This window comes from Syngnathus typhle, linkage group LG2, assembly GCF_033458585.1.
Source record: "Syngnathus typhle isolate RoL2023-S1 ecotype Sweden linkage group LG2, RoL_Styp_1.0, whole genome shotgun sequence".
Classification (NCBI taxonomy): Eukaryota; Metazoa; Chordata; class Actinopteri; order Syngnathiformes; family Syngnathidae; genus Syngnathus; species Syngnathus typhle.
The window spans coordinates 19,095,011-19,113,689 of NC_083739.1; the positions used below are offsets into that span (position 1 = coordinate 19,095,011).

General features: G+C 39.0%; 2 protein-coding genes across 2 annotated transcripts; one reads left to right on the plus strand and one right to left on the minus strand.

The window, feature by feature from the left end:
* The first annotated feature begins 40 nt into the window (after nucleotides 1-40).
* Nucleotides 41-3,352, plus strand: lrrc47 (leucine rich repeat containing 47). The gene is made up of 7 exons (XM_061273112.1): nucleotides 41-725; nucleotides 924-1,367; nucleotides 1,676-1,792; nucleotides 1,889-2,004; nucleotides 2,574-2,676; nucleotides 2,792-2,881; nucleotides 2,997-3,352. The coding sequence occupies exons 1-7, from the start codon at nucleotides 156-158 to the stop codon at nucleotides 3,213-3,215; spliced, it is 1,659 nt and encodes a 552-aa protein (XP_061129096.1). The 5' UTR covers nucleotides 41-155; the 3' UTR covers nucleotides 3,216-3,352.
* Nucleotides 3,353-4,074: 722 nt separating this feature from the next.
* Nucleotides 4,075-13,752, minus strand: LOC133150112 (L-rhamnose-binding lectin CSL1-like). The gene is made up of 16 exons (XM_061272420.1): nucleotides 13,694-13,752; nucleotides 13,275-13,307; nucleotides 13,118-13,183; nucleotides 12,869-13,004; nucleotides 12,400-12,509; nucleotides 12,296-12,340; nucleotides 12,059-12,191; nucleotides 11,834-11,937; nucleotides 11,581-11,610; nucleotides 5,716-5,781; nucleotides 5,467-5,602; nucleotides 4,953-5,062; nucleotides 4,848-4,892; nucleotides 4,611-4,743; nucleotides 4,381-4,484; nucleotides 4,075-4,160 (listed from the first exon to the last, which is right to left on the minus strand). The coding sequence occupies exons 1-16, from the start codon at nucleotides 13,725-13,727 to the stop codon at nucleotides 4,129-4,131; spliced, it is 1,317 nt and encodes a 438-aa protein (XP_061128404.1). The 5' UTR covers nucleotides 13,728-13,752; the 3' UTR covers nucleotides 4,075-4,128.
* Between the last annotated feature and the right edge of the window lie 4,927 nt (nucleotides 13,753-18,679).

Consider the following 18,679-nt stretch of genomic DNA (forward strand, 5'->3'; position numbering starts at 1 on the left):
AAAAGAATAGATCTTTCTGGTACGTTCATATATTTTAATTCTCATTAGGTCCTTTGAAGGACGCTAATTAGTAGTGTTTTGTTTTTTATTCCGAAGGATTTAAACGGGAACTACCGATTCCCTTGTTTACATTTAGCGGCAGTCGAATCGCCAACATGGATGACACGAAAGCATGGCCAGAAGTGGAAAAAGCGGCAGCAGAGAAGAGACGTGAACTGGTTTTACAAGGTACTTCGGCCAATACAAAAATTTCATCATACGGAGGCCTTCCGTCAGCCATTTATTCCCTCACGCTCCTCAATTATCTGGAGGTTAGCCAGTGCCCAAGTCTGACAGAGCTCCACGAGGACATCCAGCATCTGACAAACCTTCAGAGTCTCATCCTGTGCAGAAATAATCTCGCATGTATCCCGAATATCATCAGCAGCCTCAAGTCGCTCAAAGTTCTGGACCTGTCAGCTAACAACCTTGGTCTTTTACCGGAAGGGATCACGCAATTACGCGAGCTAACCACTTTGAACGTGAGCTGTAACCACTTGGAGGCTCTCCCGGATGGACTGAGCCAATGCCCCAAGCTTTGCAGCGTCAATATGTCCAAGAACCGCATCATCGGGTTCCCGAGGGACTTCTACTCGGAGAGGCTGGATTTGCTAAGCACCCTGATGGCCTCGGATAATGCCATCGTGGAGCTCAGCACGGATATTCACAAGTTATCAGCTCTGAAGGTGACGTTAATAATATTACAAGAAACAAATTGTTTGCAAGACGTAACACAAGCATGGGTACAAAATAGTATTTGGTTGCCACTGTTTTTTTTTGTTTTGTTTTTTAATAACAGAATTAGCATGAATTGCTCCTTCATTTTAAAGTGCTGAAGTCACTCCGAGACCTTGATGTGGTTCTACTCTTGTTCGCCATTTCAGGTGCTAGATCTCTCCAACAACAAGCTGACCGACATCCCGTTGAGCCTGAGTGACTGCCCCAAGCTAAAGGAGATCAACTTCAGAGGCAACAAGCTGAATGACAAGCGCCTTGAGAAGATGGTGAAAGGCTGCCAGACTAAGTCCATTCTCGACTACCTCAGAGGAAAAGTAAGGCAGGGAGAGGAGAAAGGTGACATGGAAGGGGGGCGGGGTGTAAATGACAGGAAGAGGAAGCAAAAGAAGAAGAAGGAGGAAGAACGAGACGAGTTGGAAGAAATCAACAAGATGGTGTTGAGGGTCCTCCATGTTTCCGATGCGCCTGAGGCACTCACGGTCAGAGTGAGTGCGGAGGTGAAGGATGTACGCCCTTACTTGGTGTGCTGTGTGGTCAGAGGCATGCTCCTGAAACCTGGAAATGCTCTTAAGCGGTTCCTTGTGGCACAGGTACGTCAATAAATTGTGATCTTTTGGGCTTTTTTACACTTCAATCATTATGTGGCCAAGATATCTTTTAAGCAATGCAGGCATTGTCAACAACCCGCAAAGTCCACTTTGGTTTCTGTAGAAATTGAAACTGGTTGAGCCCATCCAATCTATCCACCCATCCATTCTCTATACATCTTGTCATCAGGGTCGCTCTACAAAGTCTATCTTCTGCATTCTCCTCTTCTAACATAAGCTGCCCTCATGTCTTTGCTCAATACATCAACCTTCTCTTAGACTTACTTAGAGGTTTCACTTGTCCCCACCAGACGAAACTTCATGAGGACATATGTGGAAAGAGGACCATCGCGACCATCGCCACTCATGATGTACAGCTTCTCAAAGGTCCACTAGTGTATGATGCCAAACCTCCCACACAGCTCAAAGTAGGCTTACATCAAGCCCTGTCTAATTCCGATGAGCAAAACAACCAAAGTCTTATAGATTGTCATCAGTGGCTCTTTTTTTTTGTGCCTTGTCAGATCACGCCGTTAGGTCGGAAGGAAATGACAGCCGTGGAGCTGATGAGACATCTTCAACTGGAGGCTGATGAGCTGAGGAAGCAGAAGAAGCGGCAGAATGTCACTGGTCTTCACAAGTAAGTCCCAAAGTTTTATCAAAACATTTCTGTCTGTTGGGGGGGAAATTAAGCTTACAAAATGACTGGAAATTGCAAGAAACTGTTGTAATACATTAAACAAACAGCTAACACACTCCTGTCCAAATACCAGGATTTTTTTTCATGTGGCCAAAATACTATTAAAATAAAAAAAAATACTTTTTCCACCAATAGTGTGATTTATAAGCTGCTCAAGTCAATTGGCAAGAAAAAATCTTTTTGAGAGGTCAAGTACAAATAGATAATATGAATTTCTATTCGGATCTGGTTAATTGTAAACAGCATATCCCAACTAGGGTGTCTACACTTATGCAACTATCAGTAGTTAATTTTTTTTTAATATCTATTGATTGAGTTGTTTACAGTAGGTTACAGGTCACAATCATTTGAACTAGAGATAGGCTTGTAATATCCACTAAGTATATTTTGATTTCTTTTTTTATGCTTCAATTTATGGTCTTTCACAGCTCATATTTCTTACAAAATCTGAAGCAACTTTCAGTTTGGTTTTTAAATAAAGGCAATACATGCTTACCACCTTGTTCCAGATACCTGGACCTTCTGCAAGGAAAAGCACTTTATCCCTGTATTGTGGATGCAGAGGGCCACCTGATCTCATTTCCACCTATCACAAATAGTGAGAAAACCAAGGTGTGTGTGATTCTTATAAAAATATAATTTGGGGAGCATTTATGACAAGACTTCAAAGAGCCATTTGAAAAAAGCTGAAGTCCATGATGTTGTGTATGCCGCTTCTCCTCAACAGATCCAAAAGACAACCAAAGAGTTGTTTTTGGAAGTGACGAGTGCAAACAGCCTGCAGACTTGCAAAGAAGTTATGGACACTCTGATTGCAGTAAGCCCCTTTTGTTCAAATTACACAAATATAAAGCATCGAAACTTATAAGAACTTTAAACTTTGAAATAAGTCAGAACGGTGCAAAGCAAAAGGATAACTTGTTTGCTTGCAGAAAATGGCAGAGTTGAACAAGTTCACGGTGGAGCATCAAGAGGAAGTGGGCTCTGATGAAGAGGACGCCCCATCAGGCCAGCAAACTAGCACAGACGCCTGCAGTGATTTGACCATCCAACAGGTCCGAACTGTCGACCAGGACGGGAACCTAAAGGTGGTCTACCCGTCTAAGACAGACCTCTCCGGAGATATCCCCAACTTGACAGTAATTTGGTAGTACAGTAAGCCCGTGATTCCACAAGGGCTGAGTTCTAAGAATGAAACACAAATTGGACAAATTCATTTTTTTTCTAGTTTAAGCCTGAAAGCACCTTCACACCTCATTCTAAATTCAAATAAAGTTACTGTAATGTGTTTTGTGGCACTCATTTAAATGGTTTTAACTGGCATTTAGACTCTATAATCGACTAGTTAGTGCAACTGTGCATGACTGTCATACAGTGACTGGTTTAACTGGCATTTCTGCCAAGATAACGACCCTTTTGCGGCACTATGTTCACAGGTCTTAGTTCATTAAACTTACATTGTTGAGTTGCAGTGTTATTTGATGGTATATACAAATAATTCCTAAAAAGGTACCAAGTGAGCCATGACAAAATCACAATGGGACAATGTTGGACCAGTTCTGCAAATGTCAATTTGCTTTAGGCTAACTGTTAACTGGTGTGCATTCACCGATCCGAACATCAACTGCTTACAAAAGTGATTGCGACCAAGTGGCAGAAACTCAGAATTATTTGATAAAGGAACAATAGCTTAATTGATTCCTGCAATTGTCACAGGTAAAGTTTCATGCAAATCATTTCTGGAAAATTGCCATAATGGAATACACTGACCGATTTAGAATACTAGAGTCTTAAAGCTACAAATGTACCATGTCAGCTCTAACATAATGCAACAATGCCAAGCTTTCAGGAGGAGCAGTGTAAATGTGAAAGGGATTGTTTTAAGGGTGCACACTGCCTAAGAGGTGGTAACATTTCACAAGCATTGGGTTCAAGTCTCTTTATTGAGGGGAAAGAGTGTGTGAATCCAATTTTAACAGCGACATTTGACCGCCATCGAGTATGGGACCAGCAAATGTCCAAATGCACAATGGACTCAAAAATGCAGGTACTGGAACCGCAAATTTAGTAACCATTTTTGAGATCACTCCCTGGAGCTGTAAGGGGAAAAAAAAAAAAAAAAGTTTAGACTAAACCACAATTAAAAAAACTAAAAATAATCTACTGGTAAACTTCTTTGTAATAAAATTGCAAAGTGTGTAAACTATGCATCCGAAACAATGACTTTTACGATTAAACAAATTTGTTAATGTCACATTTTCACAGCCTTTTCTGTGAAGCAAAAGTCACTTTCTACATGAGCAACAAACTACTTACAGTGACATGTGTAAGAAACTTCCAAGTACTTGTAGGTGCCTACACAGGGGTCTCCAAACAAATAATTGGTGGCTGCGATCCTACAGCTGTGTTTTCCATTGCACCTGAGAAAAACAAACAGGTTACATTTTGTATCGTCACCAATCACTCAGTGCATGTAGACATAATCTGGAGGTATTTAGAACAAAGTGATAATTGTAATGCAAACAGGCGGACTCGTGTTACCACACCTTGAGGCGACAATGTCCGTTGGGTGCAGACAGTTTGTATTTTCAATCGCTTTTAGCTGCCTTTTGTTTGCGCACGTCACTCGGTCACGGCGTCCGTAGTCAGCACCATAGACGAAAATAACAGTTTGTGGATCTGACGTCAAGATGAAAAGTGGTAATTGACATTTGAGTCAGCCAAATACTCAAAGTTCATAATGGGAATTCAGTTAAAAATAGAATAAAAGGATAGTGTCTCACCACAATACAAATACGCCTCCGACTGTTCACACGCCACACTAGTAACTGTAGAAAAAAAAATTAAATTAAGGTATGAATGCACACTATCACACACAGGTGACTTACATGCATACACGCAGGTGAAGTTTGTTTGCAAATATTTGAAGGTGCCAGGACATGGATCGGGGTTGCGCAACTCATTGATGCCCACTTCGCACACCGTCTTTCCATTGCATCTGGAAACAAATAGCATGACTCAGTGTTCCTTTAAAAAGTTCCAAGCATAATCCACATCTTACACTTTTCATAAGCCATTACCACATGGGTGATGCCAGACAGCTGCTATTCTACAATATGTAGCTGTAAAAGCATGTTTTGAATTTAAAATGCATCGGTTCATTCAATTTATGTCTGTCATGATTTTTGTAGACAATTATCTAATAAATGTTTCTCAGTTTCAAAAACTAAAGAGACAGTTCCTCCATTTTCTGCTGTAACACATTTAACGCTATCAAAATGCAATACAGACATCTGGGATTGTCAAGGGTAGCAGCACCGTTTTGTTTTTTTTAAACATTATACTTTATAAACATTAAGACAAACACAATGCCAAAGATCGTCAAATAAGCCCAATGAATACCTTGTCTTAATTTTGTCGAAAGTGCCTTGTTGAGCACACCGTACGTTAGCCAGCTCTTGATGAGATTTGCCCTCATGGCAGATCAGTGAACTTGAGCGACCATACAAAGCCTGCTCCACGTTGATCACGCCATGATCTGGGAGGGAAAGACAGCAATCAACATGGCGCTGGGTTGACCCTCTTTAAATTAGAGATTGCCTTAAAAAAAAAAAGCCAAAACTAAAATAAACTCTTAAGACCATGTCTTACCACAGTGCAGGCGATGGATGTTTAGAGCATACCAATCACAGGTTGTCACTTGCTCTCCAGCATAAACTGCAGAAACCAATGTGAATGCATCAACAGATTGTTTGCGAAAAACAGAAATGAAAGGCTACTTGTGTATGCTGGGCATTCAATCTGATAGTCACCTGCTGTGAGAAGCAAAGCCATTGCTGACAGCACTGCAAAATTAAAAAAAAAAAAAACATTATGGACTGGCCAAAGATATCTGATGTGAGTTTCTCAATTCTAATCCAGTTTTACAAAGGCTGTATGAGATTGTGTTTATCATTAAATTGTAGATTTTTCAAATACCTAGATTATTTAATAATTCTTTCACTCAACATCATGTTTCTCATTGGAACTCTTCATTGCCATTGACAGCTAAAAATGCCAAGCCTGCCTTGTAACCATGAAGACTAAGACGCACGTGTGTTACATAGGAAAAAAAACAAACAATTTAGCTTTGTGAAGAGAAAATTATATTGGTACAAATTGTCAAATTAAAACTCAGTCTCCTTGAATTTAACAATTGACATGTAGCAGATTTGCCTTTAAAGTGGGTACTCACATAATGCTCCACGAAATCTCAGCGACGCTGCCATTCTTTTGCACGATGCAGTCTGTAAGACAAACGGTGATGATGTGAAGTGGACTATGTGTTTTTATAGCAAATGCCAGGTTTACAGCCAATCTGGTAATCAATAGCCCCACCCCCTCATCGTTTCAGTCCTGTTGGAATGTTCTGAACAATAAATCGGTTCCTAAAATAATGGCCTGACAAAAAATGCTGGCCATCTTCTATGGAGGACTGTAACTGCCAAAATCAAAAATAAAAGTGAAAATGAGAATCAATATAAAAGATATGTAATTGAAAAAATATAAGAATACATACGTATATTGATATTTCATTCTATTTTTATATTTATTCCTACATCTATTTTCATTTTTATGTTTTTTATTTTCAATTTTTTTATATATTATAGTAAACACTATTGTTTATATTTTCATATATTTTTCGAATGTATTTTCTCAATTATATGGTTTCAATGTTTTTTTTCACTTTTATTTTTTGATTTTTCATTTTGACAGGTTTTGTCCTAAACACAGAAGGATTTTTTATTATTTTTTTCTACTGAGTGGGTGTCGAGTTGATCGATTTGCCCATTGGAGGTGTGGCTGTTGATTATTAGCAGATTGACTGGAAGCCATGCAGCCACTATAAATTGGAGTGATACTCGCCTCACCATGTACAAGCGTCACGGACTGGGTTGTGTGAAAAATGGCATCGGGCTACTTCAGACTTACGATAGCAGTTTGTGAGTATTACCATAGATGTAAATTCTAATATTGTTTTATGAGCAGGATTGAGTTTTTTCTCAGATGCTTTCAGTAATATACACGTCTGTCTGTCGGTTAATCAGCCAGCCTTTTCCATCGAAAAAGCAGTGAAATCTACTGTTCATAGCAATAGTTTGTCAAGCTAAACTGATTTGTTTTTCAGTGCTGACAGCAACGTGTCTGCTCCTCATAGCAGGTGACTGTCAAAGTTCATTTCAATATGTAGTATGATTCTTGTTTCGGAAACTTGTTAAAACTAATTCTATCCCTCCCCCGCTCCCCCTTTGCAGTTGTTGATTCTGCAGACAAAATTACCACATGTGATCACGGCCATTGGCAAGTCCATCGTCTATACTGCGGTGAGACTTCAGCCTGTGTCTCGTAACTAACTTGTTTGTGGTAAAAGTAAATCTATTAAGTCATTGAGGATTCATTCTGAACTGTCTCCCGCCAAAAATACATTCAATAGAGGTTGATACCAGACTGCAACGAGACTACTTTCCATGTATGTTGATTGCACTCTTGTACAACAGATCACGGAGTAATCAACGTGCAGCAAGCTTTGTATGGTCGTTCAAGCTCACTGGTCTGCGCCAATGACAAACCTCAAAAGCATCTGGCTAACACTCACTGCGCTCAGCCAAACACTGCTAACAGGCTCAAGAAAAGGTATGCTTTGGGTAGGAGTTGTTAAAAACTTAGTTTCTTGTGTAAATGGAGTATACAAATCCCACCCCCTATTTGTAACTGAGGTGAGATTGGTGGCTAGCCTGTCTGTAACAATTACTTTCAAATGGACTGCCTTTGCTTTTTCTGAGTCATGCCAATTGTCTGCAGTTGCAATGGCAAGAAATTGTGTGAAGTAAACTTGGAGGATTTCCGCAAACCTGACCCCTGTGCTGACACCTTCAAGTATTTTCAGACCAACTTTACCTGCTTACCAGCAAGTATGTCGTCATCTGCTGAAAAGAATATGCACGATTCTAACTTAATTTACTTCAACAGTTACTGTGGTGACATGTGAGGGGTCTGTGGCGCACTTGCATTGTGGTAAGATGTATCCCATCCCCTGTTTCTGACATTGTGATTTGTGCAGCTTTTGTTGTGATGGCCTTTGTCGGTCCCATCACCCCTGCCAGGCATGTTTGCGCACCATCTACTGGTAACACCCCTAATTCAGAAATTAACTGAGTTTAAATACTACAGTATAAAATCGGATTTTGGACTCATTAAATCAAGAATCCATAAGTTTTATGCACATGCAATAAATGTTTTTAATTTGCTACAGTTCCATCACCAACTTTCTTTCTCTCATCCTGATGCCAGGTTTCGGACATGTTATCTACGTCTATGGTGCAGACTACGGCCGCCGTGACCGGACCACATGTTCATACAGAAGGGCAGCCCATGAGCTAGAAAATGTTGACTGCACGCACCCAACAGACCTTGTTGCCAAAATGTAAAATGGCGCAGATGCAGGTTTTAGTTATTGAAAAGAAATAATCCCTTTTTCCTCATTCATAGGTGCAATGGAAAATTTGCCTGTGCAATCACTGCCAGCAACACTGTTTTTGGAGACCCATGCGTAACTATTTACAAGTACTTGGAGATTTCGTACACATGTCAATGTAAGTATTTGGTAGCCTATTTAGTACCTCCAAAGTGTTCCTGTTGTCAATTTATACTTTAATTCTAGTTCACGATTGGTTAACCAAAATTTCAGTGTTGAATTTGCTGACTAAGGTAACTATCATTTTGGAAGGTGTATAAAAACATTTAGTGTATTAATCTTTCCCTTACGGCATTAACTCACCCAAATGTCCACATTCCTTCGCTTGAATTATTTGACTGCCTTTTTTGCAGATCCTGTGACTCATCCCTATTAGCCAGAGCGTTTCAGTTGAACAGTGTCTCCACAATCTGCTGCTGACTGAACAACTTTATACTTGTGTTTGAAGGAAAATAAAAATTGTTTCTTGCCATGAAGGTTTGAGTGATGTTATACTCTATTGGCCCAAATATAAGACTATCCCTTTTTTTTGTTGTTTTCCAAGACTCAAGTTTGACCAATCCTAACCCAACAACCTGCATAGTCCATCCATCCTCTATAAATCTTGTCATCAGGGTTGCTCTACAAAGTCTATCTTCTGCATTTATAACATAAGCTGCCCTCATGTTTTTGCTCAATAAATCAACCTTCTCTTAAACTTAGAAGTTTACTTAAGCTTAGAGGTTAAGCTTACAAAATGACTGGAAATTACAAGAAACTGTTGTAATACAATAAACGGCTACCACACTACTGTCCAAATACTGATATTGTTTCACATTGCATGTGGCCAAAAGACTATTAAAAAATATATATACTTTTTCCACTGATTTATAAGCTGCTAAAGTCATTTGGCAAAAAATATATATTTTTGAGAGGTCAAGTACAAATAGATAATATGAAATTTTATTCTGATCTGGTTAATTGTAAACAGCATATCCCAACTAGGGTGTCTACACTTATGCAACTATGAGTAGTTAATTTTTTTTAGATCTATCGATTGAGTTGTATACAGTATGTTACGGGTCACAATCATTTGAACTAGAGATAGGCTTGTAATATCCACTAAGTATATTTTGATTTCTTTTATGCTTCAATTCATGGTCTTTCACAGCTCATATTTCTTACAAAATCTGAAGCAACTTTCAGTTTGTTTGTTTTTTAAATAAAGGCAATACATGCTTACCACCTTGTTCCAGATACCTGGACCTTCTGCAAGGAAAAGCACTTTATCCCTGTATTGTGGATCTAGAGGGCCATATGATCTCATTTCCACCTATCACAAACAGTGAGAAAACCAAGGTGTGTGTGATTCTTATAAAAATATAATTTGGGGAGCATTTATGACAAGACTTCAAAGAGCCATTTGAAAAAAGCTAAAGTTCATGATGTTGTGTATGCCGCTACTCCTCAACAGATCAAAAAGACAACCAAAGAGTTGTTTTTGGAAGTGACGAGTGCAAACAGCCTGCAGACTTGCAAAGAAGTTATAGACACTGATTGCAGTAAGCCCCTTTTGTTCAAATTACACAAATATAAAACATTCAAACTTTTAATGTTAAACTTTGAAGTAAGTCAGAAAGGTGCAAAGCAAAAGGATAACTTCTGTTTGCTTGCAGAAAACGGCAGAGCTGAACAAGTTCACGGTCGAGCATCAAGAGGAAGTGGGCTCTGATGAAGAGGACGCCCCATCGGGCCAGCCAACTAGCACAGACGCCTGCAGTGATTTGACCATCCAACAGGTCCGAACTGTCGACCAGGACAGGAACCTTAAGGTGGTCTACCAGTCTACGACAGACCTCTCCGGAGATATCCCCAACTTGACAGGAATTTGGTAGTACAGTAAGCCCAGGTTTCCACAAGGGCTGAGTTCTAAGAATGCAGCAGGAATTGGGCAAATTCATTTTTTCTAGTTTAAGCCCGAAAGGACCCTCACATCTCATAATTTGAAATTCAAATAAATTTACTGTAATGTGTTTTGTGGCACTCATTTAAATGGTTTTAACTGGCATTCGGACTCCATAATTAACTAGTGCAACTGTGCATGACTGTCATGAAGTAGCATTTCTGCCAAGATAATTACCCTTTTGCTGCACTATGTTCACAGGTCTTAGTTCATTACACATACAATGTTAAGTTGCAGTGTTATTTGATAGTATTTGCTAATAGCAATTCCTAAAGGTACCAAGTGAGCATTGACAGTAAAATATCAATGGGACAATTATGGCCAGTTCTGCAAATGTAACTTTTATTTAGGCTAACAGTTAACTAGTGTGCATTCAGACCCAAAAATAAACTGCTTACAAAAGTGACTGCAACCAAGTTGCAGAAACTCTGGATCATTTGAAAAAGGAACAAGAGCTTAATTATCCTTGCAATTATTACGTGTAACGGTCCAAGCACATTTTTGGAAAATGGCCATAATGTGATATAGTATTTTAAATTGGTCACCAAGTCTTAACGCTAAAAATTAAACATGTCAGCGCTAACATGCAACAATGCAAAACTTTCAGGAGGAGCAGAGTAAATGTGATTGTTTTAAGGGTGCACCCTCAGTGGTATAGCCAAGCCGTTAGGACTCCCTGCGCCCCGGTTGAGAAAAAAAAATAAAATAAAGCTTTTTCGATTAGTCATTCATGTAGTTTTTTTCTTTCGGTCTTGCGCATTTGCCTCCCGGACCCGGATGTTGTTTTAACGAGCAGCGAACCAGTGGGTGATGGTCAATTTTTTTTCCTGTGGGCGCGCGCCCCTACTGGAAAAATTCCTGGCTACGCCACTGTGCACACTGCATAAGAGGTAGTCATTTGGTAACATTTCACAAGCATTGGATTAAAGTCTCTTTATTGAGGAGAAAGAGTGTGTAGATCCAATTTGAACAGTGACATTTGACCGCCACTGAGTATGGGACCAGCAAATGTACAGTTTCACAATAGACTCAAAAATGCAGGTACTGGAACCACAAATTTAGTAACCATTTTTGAGATCACTCCCTGGAGCTGTAAGGAAAAAAAAAAAAAAAGTTTAGACCAACCCATATTTAAAAATATTCTACTGGTAAATTTCTTTGTAATAAAAAATGTGCAAGCTATGCATCCAAAACAATGACTTTTGATTAAACAAATTTGTTAGTGTCAACAAAAAATAAAATACAAGGACACATTTTCAAAGCTTTTTCTGTGAAGCGAAAGTCACTTTCTACATGAGCAACAAACTACTTACAGTGACATGTGTAAGAAACTTCCAAGTACTTGTAGGTGCCTACACAGGGGTCTCCAAACAAATAATTGGTGGCTGCGATCCTACAGCTGTGTTTTCCATTGCACCTGAGAAAAACCAAACAGGTCACATTTTGTAGCGTCAATCACTCAGTGCATGTAGACACAATCTGGAGGTATTTAGAACAAGATAATTGTGATGCAAACAGGCTGACACGTGTTACCATACCTTGAGGCGACAATGTCCGTTGGGTGCAGACAGTTTGTATTTTCAATCGCTTTTAGCTGCCTTTTGTTTGCACACGTCACTCGGTCACGGCGTCCGTAGTCAGCACCGTAGACGAAAATGACAGTTTGTGGATCTGACGTCAAGATGAAAGGGGATAATTGACATTTGAGTCAGCCAAATACTCAAAGAATGTTCGTAATGGGAATTCAGTTAAAAAAAAAAAAAGAAGTGTCTCACCACAATACAAATATGCTTCTGACTGTTCACACGCCACACTGGTAACTGTAGAGAAAATTTAAATTATGGTATTTAATGCACATTATGGCACACAGGTGACTTACATGCGTGCAAGCAGGTGAAGTTTGTTTGCAAATATTTGAAGGTGCCAGGACATGGATCGGGGTTGCGCAAGTCATTGATTCCCACTTCACACACCGTCTTTCCATTGCATCTGGAAACAAATAGCATGACTCAACAGTGTTCCTTTAAAAAGTTCCAAGAATAATCCACATCTTACACTTTTCAGAACCCATTATAACATGGGCCATGCCAGACAGCTGCTATTCTACATTATGTAGATGTAAAGTCATGAATTTAAAATTCAGCGGTTCTTTCAATTTATGTCTGTCATGATTTTTGTAGACTATTATCTAAGAAATGTTTCTCAGTTTTACAAACTAAAGATTTTCTGCTGTAACACATGCAACGCTATCAAAATGCAATACAGACAGGATTGTCAAGGGTAGCAGCATAGATTTTTTTTTAACCCTAACCCAATGCCAAAGATCGTCAAATAAGCCCAATGAATACCTTGTCTTAATTTTGTCGAAAGTGCCTTGCTGAGCACACCGTACGTTAGCCAGTTCTTGATGAGATTTGCCCTCATGGCAGATCAGTGAACTTGAGCGACCATACAAAGCCTGCTCCACGTTGATCACGCCATGATCTGGGAGGGAAAGACAGCAATCAACATGGCGCTGGGTTGACCATCTTTAAATTAGAGATTGCCTTAAAAAAAAAAAGCCAAAACTATAATAAACTCTTAAAAACATGTCTTACCACAGTGCAGGCGATGGATGTTTAGAGCATACCAATCACAGGTTGTCACTTGCTCTCCAGCATAAACTGCAGAAACCAATGTGAATGCATCAGATTGTTTGTGAAGAACAGAAATGAAAGCTACTTGTGTATGCTGGGCATTCAATCTGATAGTCACCTGCTGTGAGAAGCAAAGCCATTGCTGACAGCACTGCAAAATTGAAAAAAAAAAATACAATTTACGGACTGGCCAAAGATATTGCTGATGTAATAGTTTCTAATCCAGTTTTACAAAGGCTGTATGAGATTGTGTTTATCATTAAATTGTAGATTTTTCAAATACCTAGATTATTTAATAATTCTTTCACTCAACATCATGTTTCTCATTGGAACTCTTCATTGCCATTGACAGCTAAAAATGCTAAGCCTGCCTTGTAACCATGAAGACTAAGACGCACGTGTGTTACATGGAAAAAAAAAAAAAATTTAGCTTTGTGAAGAGAAATTTATATTGGTACAAATTGTCAAATTTAGACTCAGTCTCCTTGAATTTAACAATTGACATGTAGCAGATTTGCCTTTAAAGTGGGTACTCACATAATGCTGCACGAAATCTCAGCGAAGCAGCCATTCTTTTGCACGATGCAGTCTGTAAGACAAACGGTGATGATGTGAAGTGGACTATGTGTTTTTATAGCAAATGCCAGGTTTACAGCCAATCTGGTAATCAATAGCCCCACCCCCTCATCGTTTCAGTCCTGTTGGAATGTTTTGAACAATAAATCGGTTCCTAAAATAATGGCCTGACAGAAAATGCTGGCCATCTTCTATGGAGGACTTTAGCTGCCAAAATCAAAAATAAAAGTGAAAATGAGAATAGATATAAAAGATATGTAATTGAAAAAATATAAGAATACATACGTATATTGATATTTCATTCTATTTTTATATTTATTCCTACATCTATTTTCATTTTTATGTTTATTATTTTCTATTTTTTTATATATTATAGTAAACACTATTGTTTATATTTTCATATATTTTTCGAATGTATTTTCTCAATTATATGGTTTCAATGTTTTTTTTCACTTTTATTTTTTGATTTTTCATTTTGACAGGTTTTGTCCTAAACACAGAAGGATTTTTTATTATTTTTTTCTAATGAGGGGGTGTTGAGTTGATCGATTTGCCCATTGGAGGTGTGGCTGTTGATTATTAGCAGATTGACTGGAAGCCATGCAGCCACTATAAATTGGAGTGATCCTTACCTCACCATGACTGGGTCATGTGAAAAATGGCATCGGGCTACTTCAGATTTACCACAGCAGTTTGTGAGTGTTACCTTTAGATTAAAAAAAAAAAAAAAAAAATATGTTCCAAATTGAGTGATTATTTCAGGAATGCAAAGGGAGGAAGGAAAACCAAACTGTTTTAAATCAACCTCACCAGAAGGTTGTTTATTTGTGCAGTCATAGGTGTAAATTCTAATGTTGTATGAGCAGGATTGCGCTTTATCTCTGATGCTTTCAGTAATATACCTGTCTGTCTGTTAATCAGCCAGCATTTTTCCATAGAAAAAGCAGTGAAATACTGGCTGTCCATAGCCATTGTTTGTCAAGCTAAACTGATATTTGTTTTTCAGTGCTGATAGCAACGTGTCTGCTCCTCATAGCAGGTGACTGTCAAAATTCATGTCAATTTGTAGTGTAATTCCTGTTTCTGAAAGTTGTTAAAATGGGTTTTTTTATTCTATTTTTCTTTTTCCCCTTTTGCAGTTGTTGATTCTGCAGAGACAATTACCACATGTGATTACAGTGATTTGCAAGTCCATCGCCTATACTGTGGTACGACTTCAGCCTGTGTCTGTAAACGTCATGTTCTTAACGGAGTTGATTGTCTTAGCAGAAGTAGAGCTATTCCCTCATTTAAGATTTGATCTGGACTTAATCTTGCTAAAAATATATTCATATAAGTTGGTTACTTACTGCAACCAGACTACGTTTCATGTTAATTGCGCACTTGTGTAACAGATCATGGAGTAATCAAAGTGCAGCACGCTTTGTATGGTCGCTCAAGTTCACTGGTCTGCGCTGATGACAAACCTCAAAATTATCTGGCTAACACTCACTGCACTCAGCCAAACACTGCTAACAGGATCAAGAAAAGGTATGCTTTGGGCACGACTAAATATATAAATGTGTAAATCTTACACCCCCCACCCCCCTCCTATTTGTAACTGAGGTGGGATTGGTGGCTCGCCCGTCTGTAACGATAACTTTCAAAAGGACTGGTTGTCTTTGCTTTTGCTGATTTCTGCCAATTGTCTACAGTTGCAATGGCAAGAAATTGTGTGAATTGAGTTTGGAGGATTTCCGCAAACCTGAACCCTGTGCTGACACCTTCAAATATTTGCAGACCAACTTTACCTGCTTGCCAGCAAGTATGTCGTCATCTGCTGAAAAGAATATGCACGATTCTAACTTAATTTACTTCAACAGTTACTGTGGTGACATGTGAAGGATCAGTGGCACAACTGCATTGTGGTAAAATCTATCCCCAATTTCTAACTTTTGTGAGTTGTGCACCATTTTTTGTGATGGCCTTTGTCGGTCCCATCACCCCTGCCAGGCATGTTTGGGCACAATCTACTGGAATCCATCATTTTTATGCACATGCAATAAATGTATTGATGCTCTTACTCTGCAGTTCAATCACCAACCTTCTTTCTCTCATCCTGATGCCAGATTTAGGCCAAGTGATTTACATCTATGGCGCAGACTACGGACGCCGCGACCGGACCACATGTTCATACAGAAGGGCATCTTATGAGCTACAAAATGTTTACTGCAAGCACCCAACTGACCTTGTTGCCAAAATGTATAATAACACAGGATACATATTTTTGTTTGGGAAAGGCAATAATCCCTTTTCCTCATTCATAGGTGCAATGGAAAATATGGCTGTTCAATCCTCGCCAGCAACGCTGTTTTTGGCGACCCATGCATAACCACTTACAAGTACTTGGAGATTTCGTACACATGTCAATGTAAGCATTTGATAGCCTATTTAGGACCTCAATATGTTCTTCCCATCGTCAATTAATACAAGGATTTTAGTTTAAGATTTTGTGATGTCTTCATCGTTGAACTATCATTTTACAATGTGTGCATGTAAATATTTACTGTTTATTTTTGATTCCTTAGCGCATGAACACTCCAAAATGTTCACATGCCTCAGCTTGACTTGACTTTTTTTTTTTTTTTTTGCAGATTCTGTGACTCCTCCCCATTAGGATGAGTGCTGCCATTTGTGTTGTCAGTTGTTGAATGGTGTCTCATTGCAATTTGCTGCTGACTGAACAACTTTGTATACTTGTATTTGAAAGAAAATAAAACTGTTTTCTCAAAAGTATGTGTTCCCAATTTTTGCATTTAAAACATAACACACAATTTTGCTTTTTCAAACTTGTGTAACAAATGTCACCTGAATCCTACCACTAACTTTACTTAGCTTGAGTTTTTTCTACAATTGCTAAAAATACCTACATGACAGTCAAGCTAATTGTGCTTCCATGTACTCCTTGCAAAGTGCTTAGACTTATAACTGGTTGGTGCAAGTGACTCTTAAGCCTCGATTAGACTGTCGAACTCCAGAGTCATTAGGCAGTTGGAAATCAACATTGGTTAAAATGGTTGACTCCCTAATTTTAGTTTGAAGATGGAATCAGGTGGGGTCTCTTCTCATAGGTTGATTTATTCTAATAAGGCTGCTGTTAGAATGAGTACCCCTGCACCTTTGCTTGCTGAGGGGTGCTTGTATCAGTGATAGAAGTGATGCTACCATGAATGCTGCTGTTTGGTCCTATTGGATCAAAAAGTTCAATGTCTTGCTCAGTCAATGATGCGTTAACCAGGCTTGAATTTTCTAAATTTGAGTGGTCCTTGAAAGCATCTCACACACAACGCAAGTGCAAACTTAAATAAAAATAACTTTTGCAAAATAAGGTGAAATAGCACAAATGTGCCACAGTCTTCAACACAAACTGGCATTGGGTGTTGCCGCTGCTGACTGAGCTACCTGCTACATTTACATCATCGCCATAGGGGTTGATGGTAAACAGACATTTGGAACCGTTTTAAGAGCCAACCAAGGAAGTAAGCTGATTTACTGCATCTGCCAGTGATGTAATACTATTTTTATCACTTTATGATATTGTTAACCATAAAATGTTTATGTGGCATGTTACTCGTTTGTGTTTTTGCACTATTACATCTGTTACGACTTGAGCTGCTAAGGTTTTTAGTTAATGTTATGACTGAATAGTTGCATATTGTGCCACCAGTGATTTTGCATTCATTCTCTTGAAAAAGTAAATATTTTTATTTCTTTCCTGATCAGCACATCCCTACCTAGATGAATACCCCCCAAATTTAACAAATCTAACCGAGGACCACGTGTTTTTATAATGAATGTCAGCCTTACATCTAAACTGGTAGTCAATAGCTCCGCCCCCTGATCATTTCAATTCTGTCGGAATGATTTGAACAATAAATTGGTTCCTATAATAATGTCATGACAAAAATTGCTGTCCACCTTCTATGGAGGACTAAAACTACCAAAATAAAAACCAAATAAACATGAAAATGAAAAAAAGATATATAATTGAAAAACAAAAATACACATACAATGATATTTAATCCACGGCGGCTCGGTGGAACACTGGTTAACATAGCTGCTTCACAGTTAGGAGGGTGCGGGTTTGATTCCACCTCCAGCCATCCCTGTGTGGAGTTTGCATGTTCTCCCCGGTCCCGCGTGGGTTTTCTCTGGACACTTGGATTTCCTCCCACATCCCAAAAACATGGTTGGTAGTCAGTCCAATTGGGCACTCCAAATTGTCCCTAGGTGTGAGTGTGAATGGTTGTTCGTCTCTGTGTGCCCTGCGATTGGCTGGCAACCAGTTCAGGGTGTCCCTCGCCTACTGCCTGATGTCTACTGGGATAGGCTACAGCCCGCCCGCGACCCCGGTGGGGACAAGCGGTACAGAGAATGGATGGATGATAATTAATCCTATGTATATATTTATTTTTGTATTTCCACATGTATTTATTTTTTGTATTTTTATCACCTTTCTTCTTGTTTGTTGTCAATCGCGCATCGCATTCAGCCATCCTGCCCAACACACTTAGTCAGTAAAATTCATAATTGACGACACATCGTTTGATGCGTTGGTGCAATCCTTGATGGTGTGTTATTGTCAAATATTGTTTGTTTTTTAATCTCCATCGCAGACCGGATATCATACGAAGGCCGCCATGACAGTATGCGCAGAACGGATGCGCAAGACACGTCAGCTATATAAACAGCGAGAGTTCAGTTCTCTACCTATTAGTTTCAATTCACAGTTTAATTAGCAGTTTCAATCAGCAAATAACAAAATGCGTATTACAGGTGGGTAATATTTTATTTCACAACACTTTGCCTTGTTCCTTTCTTCTCTGCTGTTCACTTCAAACACGCTCCATACGAACACAATCCTCTCGTATCAGACGCTTGCTCGATCACCTGCTCGTTTGCTGTCAC